The sequence below is a fragment of the Ruditapes philippinarum genome, unplaced genomic scaffold (genome assembly GCF_026571515.1).
Source record: "Ruditapes philippinarum isolate M1 unplaced genomic scaffold, ASM2657151v2 ctg3514_1_1_1_1, whole genome shotgun sequence".
In the NCBI taxonomy this organism is placed as follows: Eukaryota; Metazoa; Mollusca; class Bivalvia; order Venerida; family Veneridae; genus Ruditapes; species Ruditapes philippinarum.
The window spans coordinates 52,142-73,717 of NW_026863038.1; the positions used below are offsets into that span (position 1 = coordinate 52,142).

Here is a 21,576-nt window from a genome sequence, read left to right on the forward strand (position 1 = left end):
TCTCAACCACTTCATGTTTACTGACTTAGTTAAATTTTCGACATTAATGGTCAAGTGAAGGAAATTTTTGTAACATTTTTTGCATAAACTACTCTCCACAGCCTCTTGATATTTGGCATACAGCATTAACACGTGGTCCCATACAGTGGGCTTCGATTTCAGGTCTCTTGCTTATCCACTTCCTTTTTACCGACTTTGTTAAATTTTCGACATTAATGGTTGATGATAGGAAATTTTCGTATCAGTTTTCTCAGCAACTACTTATCATAGCGTCTGGATATTTGGCATACAGCATTAACATGTAGTCCAATACCATGGGAATCGATTTCAGGTTTTTCGCACATTCACTTCCTGTTAACAGACTTAGTCAAAATCAATAGGGTTCATCTTCTAATCACGACTAACCTCCATGCCAAATATGAAGACTGTGGGTCAAAGAAATCTTAGGTTATTGGGCAGACAAGAAAAAACTGACGGACGCCGGACGGCCGGAAGGACAAGCTGATTCCAGTTATACCCCCTTACAACTTTGTTGTGCGGGGGTATAAATATTAAAACTAGAAATTTTCTGGACCCAAGGGCTAAAAAGTAGACACTTAACTGATATTTTTTATTCTTTACCAGGCATTTGAAGGAAATGAACACGGAATCATGAACACATTTAGAGCATAATTGCACTTAGGATATTTTATTTGAAAAAAAAAACTGTTATAAAATGACTTGTATTTGTTAAATGGTGCCCTTTGTTCTTTTTTATATTTTTTGTGGGGAGCTTATCTCAAAAAGTATTTGAGGTATCAACTTGAAACTGGACATACCTCATTGAGGAGGAGTGTAGTGCACAAGAATGATAACTCTACCCTGCATAATTTTTGAGTTATTGTCCTTTGTTATTTTTCAAAATTAATTTTTGTCCAGAGCATAACTCAAAAAGCCTTTGAGATATCAACATGAAACTTCATAGGTGCATAGATCTCACTCAGGATGTGTGCAGTGCACAAGAATGATAACTCTACCTTTCATAATTTTGAGTTATTGCCCTTTGTTATTTTTCATACTTAATTTTTCACCAGAGTGGAGCATAACTCAAAAGTGTTTGAGATGTCTACATGAAATTTCATAGGTGGATATATCTTATTGAAGAGGAATGCTGTGCGCAAGAATGATAACTCTTCCCTATATAATTCTTTAGTTATTGCCCTTTGTTCTTTTTCATACTATTTTATCTGGACCTTATCTCAAAACGTATTTGAGGTATCAACTTGAAAATTCATAGGTGGATAGATTTCAATGAGAAGGGGTGCAGCACACAGGAATGATAACCTACCCTGCATTATTTTAAACTTATTGCCTTTTGCTAATTTTTCCGCCATCAGGATTCACATAGGTTTCAAATCTGTAATCACTTCAGCCATCAATTTTCATTACCAAAAGACCTCTTGAAATTGAATTTTTCTGCTCTACTACATATACATTCTTCCACTGAGCAAACACATTCGGCAGGGGGATTGCCATGTTGACATGGCTCTTGCTCCATATGTTATAATCATAAATCTATTTAATTTTGAATTTTACTCTCAATCAGTTGATCTGGTTCTTATCTTTTACTCTTAGTTTTATAGGAAATTTAAAACAAGATTGCATTTGTGAAAAATGCTATGCCACCGCATTAATACAACACTAAATAGTAATGTAGTAACAGATTTTTTTTTAGATAAGTGGTAAAATATATTGTTATTCAAATGAAAGATCAGAGTAGGAATCTATCAATGCAGTTGAGTCTAGTGAATTTGGTGGTGAAAGTCATATTTCACATGGCCAAAATTCAATGACTGGACATCAAAGGACAACACAGTAAGACACTTTGTCAAATTCTAGGCCAGCAGATATCAAAGTTCACTTTACATCTTAAATCTGTGCACATGGTTCAAATTCCATAGCTGCACATTAAAGGATAAAAAAGTAGGTCACATCAACAAAATGTAGGTCACCTGATATCAAAGTTCAATTTTACAAATAAAAATGTACACATACTCCAAATTTCATAGTTGTACATTAAAGGACAAGAAAGTAGGTCACTGTCCCTTTGGGCAAGGCAAAATTTTGACCCAAGGGTTTTATTAAAACAATCTTGATACAGGTCCACCAAACAACATTTCATGTCAAATATGTAAGCTGTAGCTTTCTCCAATTCAGAATTTGTTGAAGTTTCTTTTTTTACTATGTGTACATAATGAAAATCAATGCCCCCGGGCAGGGCCAATTTTGACACAAGGGGGAAATTTGAACAACTTTGGTAGAGGACCTATTGATGATATTATAAAGCAATTATCAAAGCCCTAAGCCTTGTACCTTCAGACAATAAGATTTTTTATTTTTTTACTATATGTACATAGTGAAAATCAATAACCCCCGGGGAGGGGCCAATTTTGACCCCAGGGGTATAATATGAACAATCTTGGTAGAGGTTTACTACACAAAGTCTCATGCCAAATATCTAACCTCTAGCCCTTGTCAAGTCAGAGAAGATGATTTTTCAAGTTTTTACTATATACATTTAAGGAAAACTATCGCCTCTGGGGCAAGGCAATTGTAACACTTACAGAGGCATTATTTAAACAACTTTGGTAGTGTACCTATAGATGATATCATATACCAAATATTCACGCTCTAAGCCTTGTATCTTTAGACACTAAGAATTTTTATTATTTTAACTATATGTACAGAGTGAAAATCAATGACCCCGGGCGGGGCCAATTTTGACCCCAGGCTATAATTTGAACAATCTTGGTAGAGGTTCACTACACAATGTTTCATGCAAAATATCTTACCTCTAGCCTTTGTCAATTTAGAGAAGATGATTTTTTAAAGTTTTTACTATATACATTAAAGAAAAACCTATGACCCCCGGGGTAGGGGCTAATTTTCACACTAGAGCCAAAATTTGAACAACTTTAGTAGGGTACCTATAGATGATATCATATACCAAATATAAAAGCTTTAAGCCTTGTACCTTCAGACAAGAAGGTATTTTAAGTTTTTACTGTATGTACATATATTGCAAATAAATGGCCAATTTTGACCCCAGGGCTATAATTTGAACAATCTTGGTAGTGGTCCACCAGACAATGCCTTATGCAAAATATCTAGGCTCTAGGCCTTGTGGGTCTTTACAAGAAGAGTTTTTAAATTTATTCTTTTAATTCCTTTTGGTTGCCATGGCAACAAGATTTCTGAATGGAATGAAATTCTTTAAACAACTTTTGAAGCTCTTCACCCAAGGATCAATCCTGCCAAGTTTGGTTGAAATTGGACAAGTGGTTTTTCACAAGAAGATCTTTTAAATTCACTGTATATCTATATAACACATGTAACACGCACACACAGGTGAATCGCTATATGTCACCGCATAGCAGATGCTGCGGTGGCATAAAACGTTATACAATATTGTGAAAATTGCAAAAAGATACCTAATGCCAACTAAAATTGGGTACATACTTAAAGAGGTAGCACTCATTTTGCATATATACATGTATATATGACTACATGAAGGCAGACAGACAACCATTATATATTTTTAAATAAAATAATGGAGCAAAATACTAAAAGGTAAAGCAAATTAGAAAAACTACACTCACCATGCATATGATAGGCTAGGTCTAGTTTGGATTAAGGAAACATTTTTCACCTAAATTTATAAAAATACAAAACTTACCAAGGCTCGGCAGCTGCCATTTCTCATTTGTATTAGTATACAAAGTCACGTGATTAACCCACCCACCAACATTGAGAAATGACAAATTGTAATTTGAGGATGTAATTCCTGAACACTTTTTCTTTGAAAAGGGGCAGTTAAATATCATGATTTCTAAACAGTGATTTATATTAAATATCAAATACCTCCAGCAGGGACAGTCTTTGTTTCAGAATTTTTTTCTCCAGTCTCGTTTTGCTCATTTATTGCATTCACCTGAAAAAAAAAACATCAAGGGATTGAGTCTGAATTGAAAGTCAGTTTACAACTAAATTTCAAAAGGTTATATGAAACATTTCCATATATTAACAAAGAGACTGCTATCTTTAAACTTTGTTAAATTATATGAATTTGAAAATATTCAATATCAATATGCAAATTTAGTCAAAAACTATACAGGTGATCTGACAGAAATAAATTGTAAAGTAACATAATTAAAGGCCACATAAGCCCCAAATATGTTAACTTTTATTTCCTGAATGATTCATTTCTGTTTTGGTGTTCTGTTACAGTTTATGAAATGGTTTTTGTTGGAAAATAACTAAACTATGTCTTGTTCCTTTTGCTTTTTCACAATTAGTAAAGGTACTGAGTAAAGGTACCGAATATCATTATTTTATTCTACATACAACATTGTTTACAATTGCTATTTTTATTGTAAATTATTTCTCATTCAATGCTTCTTTTTTCAGATGTTAGATCAAGCATCTAACATCCTCTAAATCCAATATTCTAACATGCTTCACACTATTCACCAATCAAACAGTTAGGGCAATCAAGTGTGTCACACAGCATAAAAATGAATGCTTACACACCATAATTGACAGCTGATATGACATCAATAAACCAAATGACTTCAGGAAAATTACTTCTACCCTTAATGTAGTTCAACATTTTTTTATCAATTCTCTTTTTTTTATAAGCATGTTAGAATGGAAATAGAAATAAATTTCAATTCTTCTTGATTTACAGTATAATAATGCATTGTTCATCATTCAAATGCTTTGTAATTAATCACTCATTTTTCATGATATTTCTAAGACATGCGTAATTCTATAATATTGCACTATTTTATTGCACTATTTTCTAATTAAAACATTATAAAACACAGCTTTTGCCTTTTCTTCAGTTGAAAAAATCATATTCATTATAATATTCACTTAAAAATATGAAATAAGACTACTAAAGTCAAAGGTACAAGAAATCATCTCAAATTTACATCTTTTAGTATGCTATGATAATGACCATAAATAATTTACATTACATACCTCAAAAGTATACGTTTCTTCTGGTATTACATCCACAAATATTTCATAATTATGACTTTGGGATATTTCATGTTCAAATGATTTGCTCTGTCTACTTTCCTGAAAAAGTAAAATAAAAAGCACATACTAATAGATTATCATTGAAGAAGTTTAATTACCAACTGGAATATAACAGGCACTTCCTGCATTCATTATTATTATTATTATTAAAACTATTTATTACCAAACTTCTTAAGCACTTTTTTCATGCACATTGTCACGTCCAAAAGTACTGTACATTATAACCAAATAAATGATACAATTTTTAAAAGAAAGCAACACAAGAAACAAATTAAAACATCAATATCGCTCAAGTCGCAAATTCAAATCAAATGTAGTTTAAAAAAGTTAAAAAGACCCACATAAATAATAAAATTCAGATAAGAACCTTAAATAGAATCCTAAAATAGACTTGATACAACATTTGGTGATATTCAACAGATACATGGGTGAAACAGTTGTTAAATATTTTCTGTTTGGCATCAGTCAGATAAAATCAGGTAAACTGATCGAAAACTTGAAATGCATTATCACGTGTTCTGACTATTTTTTTTCAGAATGATAATTTACCTCGATTTCATATATTATTTAAATTTCTTTAGTTTTTATATGTACTATTTCAACAACAATTATGTTGACCACTTTATTTTTTCTAATAGATATACTTCCATGATTTTTTTACAACAATGTCAGTCAATGTCAGGTCTGTGACCGTAATGGGGAATTCTTAAACAATCATCTTTTCCATGCCTTTTTATGGCAAACTTGGCCACAAAGATATAAACGCATCTTTTATATTTTTGTTAAAAGCTATTTCGTATCATTTTCTACTTTTTACCTTAAACTTACTTGGAATTGTCTATATGAACTTCTATTTCTATGTAGGACAATGCTCTTTTAGCCTTACACGCATGCGCTAGAAAATACTACTTCTGATCGATTTTTCATAGCAATGGACCGCATCGTAAAAGGGTCTTTATGCTACTGCACTTTAAGACATGGGCACATTTAACAACATTTTATCAAATAGAGAATGCTTTTCTGTCTTCATGAAGACTTACAATTTTTTGGTCTTGAAAATACATAAAGCTGTATGATTTTATCACACTATTCTGCAACAATATGTCTGGGGCTTGCCAGCTTATCTTCATCCTTGTATAATTTCCACCAGGATTGGTTGTGAGAACAAAGTTTGAAACTTTTCCTGGTGCTGAAATAAATGCAATGAAAAATGAAGATATGATAGGTAAATTCTAACAATAGAAGTCCATGAAGGCTGTGTGCTCAACTTTTCTCACAGCTGGAAAGTAAGCTGAACAGTTTCAGAGATAATCTGGATAACAGGTCACATTTACTCTTGCTGTAATTTCTTTAATATTCATATAAATGATGTTTTTCAAGATCTTTAAACATTATACAATGATTTTAAATAAAATGCTCAACAAAGCTTGATTTTTTTAATGTGACCTAAGTTCATATTTTTTAAATGTTTTACAAGTGCTAAGAGCCAATTTGAATTTCCAATAGAACAATTTTAAGACCATCACTCTTGTTTTACAGAAAAGCATTATCATAGAAGTTACAAAAATCATTAATTTTGAGAGGATATTTCAAAGATATTTTCTGTAAAACTTTAGATTTTATCGTTTTTGGTATTTAAACTTTTATTGAAGACAATTTATCCAAAAGACAACAGGCACTGCAATTTTGGTTCTCTTGTAATATCCTGAAATTGTTAACAATCAGGACACATTAATAGTTTCCCAATGGATAAAAATAAAAAACTGATCCATTTTCAAAGTGCCAAAATGACCACTGATTTGCTGACCAAAAGGTCATGACAAAGTGACTTCCTATTGGTGACTGTCAGATCCTAAAACAATGTAACGTTAATAACATTCAGGAATGAAAATATATAAAAAAGTGTCTGATTTGAAACCTAATTTAACTAATATGGAGAGTGTTGTTTAAATTTCACAAAATATCAAAATAACAATGTATACCTGTAGGAAGAGTTCTGTGTTTTGCTGTCTCAGTAGATGTTTTTGAACCTTTTGAAGTAGTAGCTGTCACTAAAACACTGTAATTCCAATATTCTTGAAGATTTTCAGCAACATATTCTCTAATGTTAAACCCTACAGAAAAATAAAATATATACTTTTCTTTCATAAAAATTTTCATCAAAACGAGACAAGATTAGATTAAAAATATTTTACATAATTCCTTAAAATCTGTGTTTTCTATGAAAACATTTGATTTATTAGTATCTTAAAAGTCTGAAATGTAAAACAAGTAATAACTTTCATACTTAAAAATGTTTTATCTGAATTATACTTATGATACTATTAGACCTCTAAGCTGGAGGCATTTGTTCGACTCTAAGAATGATTCATAAAACTTTTAAAGAGGTTAACTAGGTAATGCTCTATGCCAAATTTAGAGGGATACTGTTTTTATCCTCAAAAAGATAAGAATGTGATTTCCTATTCCTAGGTCTACATAAAGCAAGTGCTACATGCTAAATATCTTAGCTCTTGACATTGAAGTTTCACAAAATTAGACTGAAATGTTTTTCTTTAACAAGTCTAATATCAATTGAGTGACCCTATGGGCAGGGCCAATATTGACCCTATAGGGGCATGATTAATTCCAGTTTTGTAAGGGCCAACAAGGCAATGCTACTTAAGGTATTGGAGTTTCACCAAATTAAGAATTTAAAATGTGTTTTTCTATTAAAAACTAAATTAACAAAGTACGAGTAAGTGTATGTGGGTGAGTGGGTCAAAATATTGACCCAAGCGGTATGAATAATACCAGTTATTTTATGGTCAAACCAAGTGATGTCACATGCTAAATATCTACACTCTAAGCATCGTAGTTTCACACAACAAGACTAAGATGTATTTTCCTAAAAGTCTATATAAATCATGTAGCCCCTAGGGCGGGGCCAATATTGAATTGAGGGGCATAATTCATATCAGTTTTGTAAAGGTCAATACGGCAATGCTACATGCTAAGTATCTGAGCTCTAGATATTGTTGATTCATATAATGGAACTTAAATATGTTTTTATCTGTAAGTCTACATAAAATCAAGTAATCCACTAGGCAGGGCTAATTTTGAACTCTGAGAAAGTGAAACCTTTGCTATGCACATTGTCTCATTATAAGTAATATTTTGGCCAAAATGTTTAATGTTTTCTTATTGGTTCAAAAGATACAGAGAGACACAAAAAACTGCCACAAAAGGACGGACGACCATTGCATAATATTATATACCAAACATTTTTCAGGAATTTAAAAATGCAACCTGTCAGTATAACTTGTTTGGACTCTGCGGGATGATCAGCCATCAGTTTAACTGTGTAGTTTGTTTTGCCAGGTCTGGGATCATCTATATTCCAAGTCACTTTAAAGGATGTTGTCTTCATTTCATTGACTTCCACATTGTATGGTACTTGTGGAGCTGTAAAATAATACAGTAAATAGGAACTTATATGGTGATAATGAAAAGAGATTACGCAAGATCTGTCTGCACCGAGCTTGCTCCACTTTTGTCAGTGTGTCTACTGTCTAGTAATTCAATTCAAAGTGCTTTTTATGCAACACAGATCAATAGTTTCAGAATAAAAAAAATTATGAGACAATCCACATATAATTTTAAACCACTTACCCCACTACCTTTATACATGTATATGTTGACAATAAATCTACCTTTTACAAAATAGATATTTTTTTATTACAATTGATTTTACATGTATCCCAAAATAGACTTTACAAATGACATCAAAACAACTAATAATTATTTCATTACAATCGTTAATTCCTTTTACAAATTTTTAATATAACTGATAATTTCTCACAACAAATGACAATATCTCAACTTTAACTTTTCCTTCACTGATCCTTTAATTGGGAAACAATACCTTCTTCTTCTGTTGTTATATCTAAATCAACAGTATTGCCAGTTCCTAAATTGTTGACAGCTGCACCAATAATAGTATAAGTTGTATCTGGTAAGAGATTCAAAAACTGGTATGACTTTGAACCAATGAGCTGAGGCTTGTTTACAGAAATCAACTTCCTCACATTACTGTCACACATATGCTCTAAAGTAGAAGGCTGAAAATAAAAGTTGTTTAATCTATTTATTAAGTCCATCTAATAATAACTCACATTTTTTTTCAATATTAAACGATTTCTGACCAGCTTGTTTCTGTTTAGAATAGGAAACCATAGTTACAAGCTGACCTGATGTTAATCAAGGATACTTGAAAATTATGCTCTTACCAGACCTACCTCTATTCATCACTCCCCACCAAAAAAAGTGTATTTTGATTTTCACACAACATTTCAGCAACTAACATGGATATAATAATTATTATTGTATGTGAAGGTACAGGTCCGAGAATAATAAGAGTGATAAACATTGCCTAAAATTTCCAATAACTAAATTCTGAGATCAAAAAATAAATTATAAAAATGATTCTTCTTGTTATTTTTTAAAAATCAGCACATTTCTAATAATTCTTTTTACCTCTTTCATAGCTGTTGTAACAAAAATCATAACACATTTTATGCAAGTGCTAGATATTATAGTCTATTTCAAGTATTTTTGTTAACAATTTTCTGCAATGCTTTCTCATGGTCAATCTCAATATTAACATATTTTTAGCAAAAGACCTTTACTAGGAATGATATAAAAAGTCTAAAATAACAAAAGCATTATCAAGAAATTGGAAAGAAACCAAAAACCTAAACAAACATGAATAATATTCACCTCAAAAGTTCCACGACAACTTGGGGTTAAACATTTATAAACAATTTCTTCCACACAAGAGTCTTGGTTTTTCAGCTGAATAACATATCCGTAGATTTCTTCACTGTATGAGTTGATAGGCTCAGTCCATTTAATAGAGATGTTTCGACTTGTGACCTCTGTTGTTTGAAAACCATCAGGAGGGTCAGATACTGAAAAATGTTTGCAAATATAAATGAGTAACAATTAGTTAAAAGTAAATTTATTCCAACTTCAAAAATTAAATTACATTTTCAAACAAAGAGCTACTACAAACTTAAACAAAACCTGCCCACAGATAGCACACTCCACTTCTCTCAGAGCTGGATAATTCAATTAAAGCAACAGTGTTTTAGTTATGTACCTTACAAAATGGTTAACAAAGAAATTCAGGGTACACTAGAAATGTCTCCATAGGACAGGGATGCCCCAACACTCCAATGTTTTATCAGGCTACTGCCGTAGGGCAGAACAGAATGACAGAGGTACCGACAAAAGAAATTCTACATGTCTTTCTCTACCCCTAAGTGGTAAGGGCATAAAAACAACATCCAATTTTTCCAATGCTGACAGTTTGATTTTCATCAATATAAAGAGTATCTATATAACATCCATGAGTATGCTTAAAAGAAAATAATGGTTACATTTGTGATTTGACGGACAACGCCATGCCATAATACGTCCCGAAAGTTCAAACTGGTCAACAAAAGTACATGTAGTTAAACCTATGGAAATTCAGTCACTGGAGACATTGGAAGAAAATGTTGGTATGAGATAAGATAAGAATGTCAACTTACATTTTACTTTTGTTGTACAATATTGAGACTGTGCAGGTACTGATGAATTGTACATCACATTTTCTGTGTATACTTTAAACATGTAGGTGGTTCCTGAATTAAGAAAGTATGTAATTTTTATTGTAAAGTTTTCCAAAAAATGAATAAATTAAAATGCTGTTAAAGTAACAGTGAAAGCAACCGGACAAAGTCATTTTAAGCTGGCATGTAATATTGCAAAGAAAGCTTGTGATAAATTCAAAGCCGCAATAAAAACAGTTGGTAGGCAATAGGAATACGTATTATGAAACATCGCGATGAATAATATTAGCAGATATGAAAACCAATACAAGTACGTGTTTATAAGTAGTAGCTTGACATTTCTATAAGCATAAGCATATGAAGTAACTACTTATAAAATGCAAAATGAGTACGTACTGGGGCATAATTATTATCACTTCTGTGGAAGTAAAAAGATAAAAGATTCTACATGCCAAATATCAAACCTGTGGTCATTTAAAGTTCACACAAGAGTATATAAAAGAATTTTACTATGTAAGTATATATAAACCAATGTTCCCAATGCTGGACCTTTATTTTGTTAACAAGTTTTTTCTATATTGTTTTCATACAAGATGACCAATATTTTGAACTCGTTCGAACAATTACTGGGACAAGCATTCTGACCAAGTTGGTGACAAATGATGCAAAAAATACGACCACTAGAGTTTGAACAAACTAAAAGTGGGTGGATGAGAGGCGACGGACATTCAAAGATAATAAAGGCTCACCATAAGCCAGCGCAAGTGATCTAAAATTAGTATAGAATTTTAAAACACTGATAAAGGGTTATGTGCTTGCTTTTAATGAATTCTAATTTTGTTAATGAATAAATAATCCATGATTGAAGTTTGATAATTATACCAAGTTAATTACTAAGACAACTAGGTCAAAACAAGACGTGATGTTATGTTCATAAAGATAATTATACTTAGGACAAGAAAATCATGTTTTACAATTAAGTGTGATCTTGATAATTAGGATAAAGACACTGAATCTTCGGTGCACATATCAACATAATGTTCAAAACAGTATGCCAAAGAATTTTAAAATCTCTCAAAGAATTAATATGATAACTTTGGACTTTAAAGTGTGACCTTGACCTCTGAGCTAGACCCCTAAAACTTGAGTGCCATATATGGTCATCATGTCCATCAAATTTAGGCCCAGTTTATTAAAAAGTCATTCAAGGAATGATCTGGACTTTGTTCACGAAGACAGCTTGATATAGTAACTTGATTTTATTCCATCCTTCAGGAAGAAATCGTAAATTTGTTGGATAATTAAATCTGGTAATAATGTAAGTAAAAAAAAGATGGCCAAATTGCTCACCTGAGCAGAAGGGTCAAATGAACGAGATTGAGACACGGGTAGAAACATAATTTTTACAAATTTTAGTGTGAAGGGATGGGTGTACTAAAAGAATAAATTTGTTGAATTAATACCTTTCATATTATTATTACTTATAAAGTATATTTATACTGAACAAAACTTTTAAATTGTGACTTGAATTCTTAAAAATATTTATTTTTAGCTTTGACGACAACCTTTATTAGCAGAGTGGAACCATATGAGCAACTTTAAAAGAGGACCATCCAATGACCATTTATGAACAGTTTCATCAAAATCGACCCAATTAACAATTTAAAGAGGAGCGCTGCCTTAGTGGTTAAGGTGTCTGTCATTCAACCCAGGGATCACGGTTCGAGCCCTAATCGGGTCACGACCATGTTTCCCAATCGAGCTTAAATAAATTTGTTAAAAACAAATAGAAGATAAACTTAAGGACTTATCGTTTTCAATTTTTATCTCTTAAAGCCATTTGTTTAACAAACCGTACAATTAAAGCAAATTTTGAAAAAAATAATAAAGGACTGCCCAATGTTAATTATATAGAGTTTTGTCAAAAGCTATCAGGCAGTGGAGACCATGATTTCATTTAACATTTTTAACTTTTTGCACTAGCGACCATCTTGTTATCACACTGCATCCATTTAAGCAGTGATTGGAAAGGACAAGCTCAGGATAATTCCTGAATAGTTTCATCACTATTGGTGTTTGGGTTTCAGAAACAAGAGCACTGGAAAGGCAGGGCAAAATATGCCTGAATGTATGTAATTTGTTTGAGTAATCGAATAAAAAGTTTTTTCAATTAAGGTAATGACCCAATCTAGAAATTCGTCTTAATTATGCTTATGTTACTACATGACTTCCAAGGAGAAGGCATTTTTACCCTAAGTGCATGATTTATACAAAAATTTGTATAAGAGTTACCAACATCACCCGCCTAAAGGAAGTTTTACATGAAGCACAAAATTGTGCTATTTCAAAAAAATGGATCTGGATTTTCAGTGCAAATTTTTGATCAATGATAGAAACATAATATACCCTATAGCAGTTTATGTTAATCTTTCACCTTCAATTGTGAACTTGACCTTGGAGGTAAGCGACTAATTTTTAAGCATGACACATTGTCTTACTATTGTAAATAATTTGTGTCAAATAATTTTAACATCCTTTGATCTATGAAAATGTTATGGACAGGACACAAAATATACCCTGTAACAAACTATGCTAATCTTTGACCATAAACCATGACCTTGACCTTGATGGTTAGTAGATTGTTTTTGCGCATGAAAAATTGTTTTATTATTGTGAACATTTGTGCCAAATATTTTTAAAATCCCTTCATGGATAAGAAAGTTATGGACCGGGCACGACATATACCATCAAATAAACAGTTTTGACCTTAAAACACTAAGTGTGACCTTAGAGGTAGGGGTTGGTTGTGGTGCATGACACATTGTCCTATTATAACAAACATTTGTGCCAAAATATTTCAAATTGATAACTGACATGGTTTCTGACCGGACATGAATATATGACGGACGGACGATATATATTTCTTTATCCTTCTTTTTCTTCGAAAAGGCAGGGGACAATAGCTTTTAGAGAGGTCTACTAGGCAATACTATATATATGCCAAATATTGAAACAGAGAATTTATCCGCAAAAAGCTATGATGTATTTTCCTATACGTTAGTCTAGTTAAAACAATGACTCCAGGGGAAAGGCAAATCTCGACCTGAGGTTCATTATTTATATAACGTTTGTAGAAAACTACAAATTTGATGCTACATGCCAAATATCTAGTTTTCTGGGCTTTGTTGTTTCACAAAATTAAATGTATTTTCCTTTAATCAAGTGACCCAAGGGAAGGCCAATATTGACTTCATGGGAATAAATAATATCAATTTTAAATGCATTAACACAAGGCAATGTTTCATGCTAAGCTCTTGGCATTGAAACCATTCCAGCGGTTCAAAGAGACAGACCGGACAAAATGCTAGCAGATGGACAGAAGTACAGATGACCAGGTACATAACAATCCATACTGATTTTTTTCGGGTGTATCAAAGTGTTAACGACAGACGCCGGACACGGGTATCACAATAGCCCACCTTGAGCATGTTGTACTCAAGTGACCAAAAAGGGTAAAACCTTTATAAATATGTTTTGATTATTTGCATTTAAAATTTGGCATTTAAATTTTTAAATTGAACCAATATACCTAGTTTGAAGTAAATTGCTTTGACAGGCTCTGAGAAAATGGACACAAAATATTAACCATATCATGACAATAACTCGTCAACAAGAAAAGCTAAAAGTATTATTTAACAGATGGATTGATAGACAAGGTAAAAATACTAATCCACTAGTTGTCTGGATCACATTAATGTCAAGCTCATTTTAGCATTTCTATAGAAAAGAAAAAAACTAAGTACAATATTAATTCATAAATTTAAACCAATTTTATACATTTTTATCTATCGCGCTGCTACAATCATAAGTCGTACCTGGACTGAGTTGCGCCACTTGATAAGTTTCAACAACTTCAAAAGTGCTGGTAGAAAATAACAAATCATTACTCGTATTAAAAACCTCAATGTTAAATCTGACAAGATCTCCATTTGGAACCAATGGTTTTAACCATGTCAATGTGATAGACTCAACTTTCAGCATATCACATTTAACTTCTGTTGGAGGATTTGGTACTGAAAAATAATTAGAACATAATTATTCAAAACTTACACTTTATATCTGAATAAATTCTTTGAGGCAGAGAAGAAATACAAAATGTTTCATTGTCTGTGTTTGCAAAAGACTGATACAATTCTGTAATGATTTACAGACATACAGTTTCAAACAAGAACTCACAGATCATGCTTCATTGCTAACAAGTTTATTTTTCAAGTAAGCTGTCAAGTTAACAATGTTTCAGAAAAACTTAGTTGGAACTTCTTCAAATGATTGGCTACAGACATTCATATGCAAAGTGACTGACTCATTAAATATCCTTATTTACATTTCAATAATCTCCCCCAATGAAATTACCATTAGCAAAAAATCAACAATTTATTATGTTCAAATAAGAACAAATCACCTACTTCAAACAACAACAATCAGTATAGTTACCCTGTACTGTTGTTGTGATTTGTTCCACATATAAATCACTCCATTCATAGCTTGATCCCTGATAAAGTTCACTTCTTGCTGAAATTTTCACATCATAATGATAACCATTTTTCATTGTTATGTTATAAATGTTGCTAGAAGTTTGAGAAGTTTCACTGCTTGTTAGCTCACTTGTACCATCAAATAATTGTACTCTATAAGAAGTAGCAACACCACTCATAGGGGCACTCCAGCCAATGTTTATCCGCTGATCTGTAGCATCTAAATCTAGAGTTGTCAGTAACCTTGGTTTGTTTGGTTCTGAAAAAACAACAACGATAATATAAATGACTTATAAACTGATAAAAATATATTTACAAAAGTTGTAACTGAATTGCCTCTTCACTTTCTGTATAACTTTTAATTACACATGTAACATATCACTGAACTTCTGATACAACATATTTGTCTATAATATAGTGTTTATTTTTATCTTACCTTGTTGCAAAATATCCCCACACAAACAAACAAACAAACAACAAAAAAACACAATCAAATTACAATTCTTTAAGCATGTATAAAAATCTAAGTATGAGCATTGAGGAACGACAAAAGTAGGTCAACTGATTAAGTTTTTTTACAATTTACTGAAATGATCTTATAATACATGTACTGTGATTTGACAGTAAATACTGAAATGATTAAAATTGATGTAATATAGGTATTCAACAGTTATTGTCCTTAATATTCTTGATTATTTGATTTCAAATACAATAAACCAATTAGGAATCCATTAGTCACCAAAAATAAGAGAGCCATATAGTTCAAAAGAGGATACAGTTTATATGGACAAGATCTAAATACTAGGATATTCTTTTTGTATCTTAGACTGCTAAGTTTATTTATTTTGATGACATTAATAGAATATATGATGAAGAATTCAGAAATAACAGATATAAATTTTACCTATATACCCCTTTAACAGTACTGTTAAGCATAAATTTGTGAGTGCACTATTTGCTCTTAACTAATATACAAAATTATTTCTTTCATACAGGTTTTTTCGGAAGTTTGTTTTTCAAAATTCAAACAATGATACAGTAAACTTCATGCAGTAAATATAAAGCTTTATATAAATGGAACAATTAATAGTGTTCACTTTGAACAAAAGGTAGATAAAATGATTTTATCATAAACTTATAACACAATATTCATATCTGCATCTGAAATTGTGCAAATGTATTTTTTTTTCTTCCATATTTGGCCAGTGTGGTTTGTTTTTGACTCCCAGATGATGAATATTCTAATATGAGCTAGAAATTATCAAAACAACTTTCATATGCCCCTTTTGTCAAGTATTGTTTGCAAAATAATGACAAAATAGTTAAGGCTATCAGTATTTTCAGAATTGTGTTACAAGCTTAGATAGACTCTGGTCTCTAAAACCTCTAGAAAAGGTTTAATCAATATCTTAAATTAAATTGTGACCTATGGAGTGCAAAGAACTGATGTAGATAATAGACAATGTACAAATGAACAAAGCTTTTAGTTCACCCTTCAGCATTTTGTACTCAAGTGTGCTAAAAGAAAAAATCATTTCGGAATTTCTCAGCCAATGCAGAAGATCAATGACCTATTTGTTAAATAAATGACAAAAGTCATACATAACATGTTTTTAAGATATATATTCACATTATTCCTGTCTCTAATTTAATCCGCCAAAAGATAAAACTTACTTGAAGCTTGCTCCGATGTCAACGATGTTGTCCGAGTATGACCGTGCCTAGTATTAGTGTTTACAGATATCACCTTCACATTAGATGTCTTTCCTGCTGTTACACCAGAACTGATATCAAAGGATGTAGTACTGGCAGGGACCACACTTTTTCCTCCCCGCAGGCTAGTGTCAGAAATTTTAAGACTCCATTCTACTTCATACTTGTTAATGTGAGATGCTTCTCCTCTTGAAGGGGGTGTCCATAAAACTTTAAATCCTGAAGTTGTTACTGATTGGAATGTTATGCTAGTGACTCTAAGATCAGTTACTGAAACAGAATTGAGATTTATATGTAAAGAAGTGCAAAATGTTAGCATCTTCAAATTCTTTTTAAAATCAAAATAGAATACTTAGAAAATTCTATTTCTGTTTTAGCAGGCATTAAGGATGACATTGCCAGTCTGACAAAAATACAGAGACCATCTATATTGGCTTATTTTTCATTAATATTTATTTTATTTGGTGCATAACCACTTAAAATATTATAGAAATGTTCGCAGATTGACAAGTAGTCCCTGTAATTCTAAACAAGATGGCCCTGAAATCGCTCACCTGTATATAGGTCCCAGGCAGGGGCAAATTTAAACCCAGGGGCTTTTATTTGAACAAACTTGGTAGCCACCCATTAGAAGATGTTTCCTGATAAATATATAAGCTCTAGCTATTTGAGGTTTTTAAAAGAAGATTTTAACTACACACATATAGGGAAAAACAATGACCCCCCCCATGGGTGGGGCCAATTTTGACTCCAGGGCTTTTATTTGAATAAACTTGGTAGACACTCACTAGAAGATTTTTCATGCTTTGTATCTTAACTCTAGCTCTTTGGGTTTTTTTTAAGAAGAGTTTTTAAGTTTTTACTATACACATATAAGGAAAATCAATGACCCCGGGGCGAGGCCAATTTGAACCCCAGGGCCCTTATTTGAACAAACTTGGTAGACACCCATTAGAAGATGTTTCATGCTAAATATCTTACCTCTAGCTCTTAGGGTTTTTTAAAGATGATTTTTTAAGTTTTACTATATACATAAAGGGAAAAACAATGACCCCCTGGAACAGGGCCAATTTTGACCCCAGGGCTTTTATTTTAACAAACTTGGTAGACACCTACTAAATGATGTTTCATGCTTAATATCTAAGCTCTAGCTATTTCGGTTTTTTAAAGATAGGACAATTGAATAAAAAACAAACACAAATTTAAGTATTAAAACAGCTTCCTCAGTTAATACATAAAGGAAATGGGTTTTTAAAGAAGAATTTTTATTTTTTTTACTTTATACAAATCAGGAAAATCAATGACCTCCGGGGCGGGGCCTATTTTGACCCCAGGACTTTTTTTTGAACAACTTTGGTAGACACTGACCAGGCGATGTTTCATGCCAAATATTTAAGCTCTAGCTCTTTAGATTTTTGAAAGAAGATTTTAAGTTTTTTCTTTCGTTGCCATGACAACCAGAGTTCTGCATGGAATCAAATTCTTTGAACAATTTTTAAAGTTGACTACAAAAGGAACATTCCTGTGAAGTGTAGATGAAATTGGCTGAGCAGTTTATGAGGAGATGTTGTTTACAGTAAAAGTTTACAGACGCCGGACAGACGGATGCTGGAAGAAAAGCGATCACAAAAGCTCACCATGTCACTTTAAGACAGGTGAGCTAAACAAGAGGGTCATGATGGCCCTGAAGTCGCTCACCTGTATATAGGCCCCCAGGGCGGGGCCAGTTTAAACCCCAGGGCTTTTATTTGAACAAACTAGGTAGACACTCATTAGAAGATATTTCACGCTAAACATCTAAGGACTAGGTCGTTGAGTTTAAAAAAAAAAGATTTTTTAAGTTTTAACAAAACACATATAGTTAAAAGCAATGACACCCCTAGGGCGGGGCCAGTTTTGACCCTAGGGCTTTTATTTGAACAAACTTGGTAGACACTCATTAGAACATGTTTCATGCTAAATATCTTAGCTCTAGCTCTTTGGGTTCTTTAAAAGAAGATTTTATAAGTTTTTACTATATGCATATAGGGAAAATCAATGACCCCCTGGGGCGGGGCCAATTTTGACCCCAGGGCTTTTATTTGAACAAACTTGATAGACACTCACTAGAAGATGTTTTATGCCAAATATCTAAGCTCTACCTCTTTGGGTTTTTTAAAAGAAGATATTTTAAGTTTTTTCTATCGGTTGCCATGGCAACCAGAGTTCTGCATGGAATTAAATTCTTTGAACAATTTTTAAAGGTGACCACCAAAGGAACATTCCTGTGAAGTTTGGATGAAATTGGCTCAGCGGTTTATGAGGAGATGTCATTTAAAGTAAAAGTTTACGGACGGACGATGGACGGACGGACGCCGGACGAAAAGCGATCACAAAAGCTCACCCTGTCACTTTGTGACAGGTGAGCTAAAAACCTCAGCTACATGGATTACAAGTTGAAGTTAAACTTCAACCAGAACAATGCAACCAGAACTTGGGCCTAATGTTAAATTGTAAGTTATACTACTCTTAAATATCCTCATTTATAATTTTCATAAAATTAGGATAGTAATGAAATGACTATTTGTTACTAGGTGAAAAAGTTGAAATACTATTATTACATACTATTATTACATTTTTGTAGCTTATAATGGTAGTATACATATTCTTTAAAATTATGGCCTAGATTAACAAATGAAAAGGAGAAAAAGAAATAAATGTTGAAATTTCACACTATGTTTCAAACAGTGACTCTATGGTTTACTTTTAATTTTTTTCACCTTATGTTTGCAAAAATATACCGTATAAGTGGATATTTCCATGTGTCGTAAAGTAAGCCAATTGTGGAATGGTATGAAATTTTAGCAATTTTCTTCATTCACGGAATTCGTCAACATTCTTGCATTGCTTAATCACTTATACAGTAATTTAAAATGAAAAATAGAACCTTACCACTTTCACAGCTTCCACCCGCATCAAAACCATTATTATCGTAGTGATTGGAACCACATGTGCACTTTTTATCCAGGCAGGCAGCATTGGCATTAGCACATTCATTTGGTATATTTGAACACACGGCTCCTAAAACTTTCCCTGACAAAACAAAAGTTAGCAGTGATCACATGTTTAGCTTGATAATAACAAATAAAGCAATTGTATTGAGGGGCGACTGGACAGTTTGTTGGCAACTTTGTAGCATGTAGCATGTTGCAGCTACGGTGTAGTAGACAAACAATGCCTTTTTTATTAAAGTGCCACAACTCAGTCCTAAATTATTCAACCAGAAAATATGCGAGAGTATTTAAGGTGATCAATCCTGTAAAGTTTCATTTAAATTGCATTATAAGTTTAGGAGAATTAGACAGGAAAAAACTTAAAAATTAGGAGTACAGCATACAGTTTTAATGCTCGTCTGAAAAATATTCTATTTTAAAAAGAGGCATAACACAAGAAATATTGCTGTCAGAATTATGCCCCTTACCATTCAACTACTAGTGATAAGCAAACATTCCAAGTTTGATGTTTGATACCTTCTGAAATTTTTGAATAGGTTTTGCACAACGACACCAACAAAGACAATATAGATGATGCTGCAATAATCAAAATCACTCGACATTTTCTTAAAGCTAATGAAAAATAATTAAGGACCATAACCCTGACTAAACAATTTCACTGTAAAACGCAGACGATATGCATACCTAACATTAGTACTGACAAGTCCTGAAAAGTTTGGATGAAATTTCAAGAGTAATTTTTTAGGAGTAGTCCGCACAAGTTTTGTGACAGATTGACAGACAATGGAGAAGTGAAGCATATTATGTCACTGCTACTTATAGAAGGCAACACAAAAACACACAAAACAATCATGATAAAATACTAGGTGGACTTTGTAAAACACAAGCTGTCTGTAATGTACAGTGCTGCATTATTGTGTCAGGGTTAAAAATGCACTTTTTATAGACAACTAGAACTATCGCTGAATGCGATTCATACCCCCACCAATGTCCTTGACAGAAGACGACTTGGAAAGGTGGTTAAGGGAATAACTTTAGTGGCACAAATACATATACATAAAAAGAAATTATCTCTGGTGAAAAAAAGACAAATTGTACAGGTAATAGTATAAATATATATTGTCAAATCATGTTCGAAACAGTTACAAATAACCTTTCATTTTCCCAATGTACTAAAACAAACAAAAGCAGTGAAGTTAAGAAAATAGCATAATTATGTCAAAATGTAATTAAGAGTGGAAAAACTTTGCATACTGAGCTTACTTGTGACCCTTCATATATTATATAGTTTCAAGTGAATATCTGTTCTAGTTTCAGAAACATTTAAGTATTAATGGTTACATTTTCTAAGCCTAAATGGGGCATAACTTGTGTCATAATTCAATGAAATTTTAGTCATCTGAGCTTGCTTGTAACCATTCATATAAATATTAAGTTTCAAGTAAATATCTGTTCTGGTTTAAGAAATATTATAGTAAATAAATTTAAAGACATAAAAATGGACTTTAAACTTTGACAAATACAATACAAAGTTATCCCCCCTTCCCCAATTTTTTGGTTATGAAACTTGACCTGCATAGCTTACTTGCGACACTTCGTATATATTTTGAGTTTCAAGCAAATACCTTTTCTAGTTTCAGAAATATTCAAATACATGTT

General features: G+C 32.3%; 1 protein-coding gene across 1 annotated transcript in view; it reads right to left on the bottom strand.

Annotated features, from left to right (window-relative positions):
• Positions 1 to 21,576, bottom strand: part of LOC132720969 (titin-like) — a gene marked incomplete at its 5' end in the record, with an annotated part of 58,143 nt that overhangs the window by 35,294 nt on the left and 1,273 nt on the right. The window contains 12 exons of the mRNA XM_060705218.1: positions 3,901 to 3,970; positions 5,023 to 5,121; positions 6,123 to 6,271; positions 7,065 to 7,196; positions 8,371 to 8,526; positions 8,987 to 9,182; positions 9,841 to 10,031; positions 10,656 to 10,748; positions 14,552 to 14,749; positions 15,171 to 15,470; positions 16,886 to 17,194; positions 19,856 to 19,996. Coding sequence (XP_060561201.1) covers positions 3,901 to 3,970; positions 5,023 to 5,121; positions 6,123 to 6,271; positions 7,065 to 7,196; positions 8,371 to 8,526; positions 8,987 to 9,182; positions 9,841 to 10,031; positions 10,656 to 10,748; positions 14,552 to 14,749; positions 15,171 to 15,470; positions 16,886 to 17,194; positions 19,856 to 19,996 — 2,034 coding nt within the window. The remainder of the gene's footprint in view (positions 1 to 3,900; positions 3,971 to 5,022; positions 5,122 to 6,122; positions 6,272 to 7,064; positions 7,197 to 8,370; positions 8,527 to 8,986; positions 9,183 to 9,840; positions 10,032 to 10,655; positions 10,749 to 14,551; positions 14,750 to 15,170; positions 15,471 to 16,885; positions 17,195 to 19,855; positions 19,997 to 21,576) is intronic.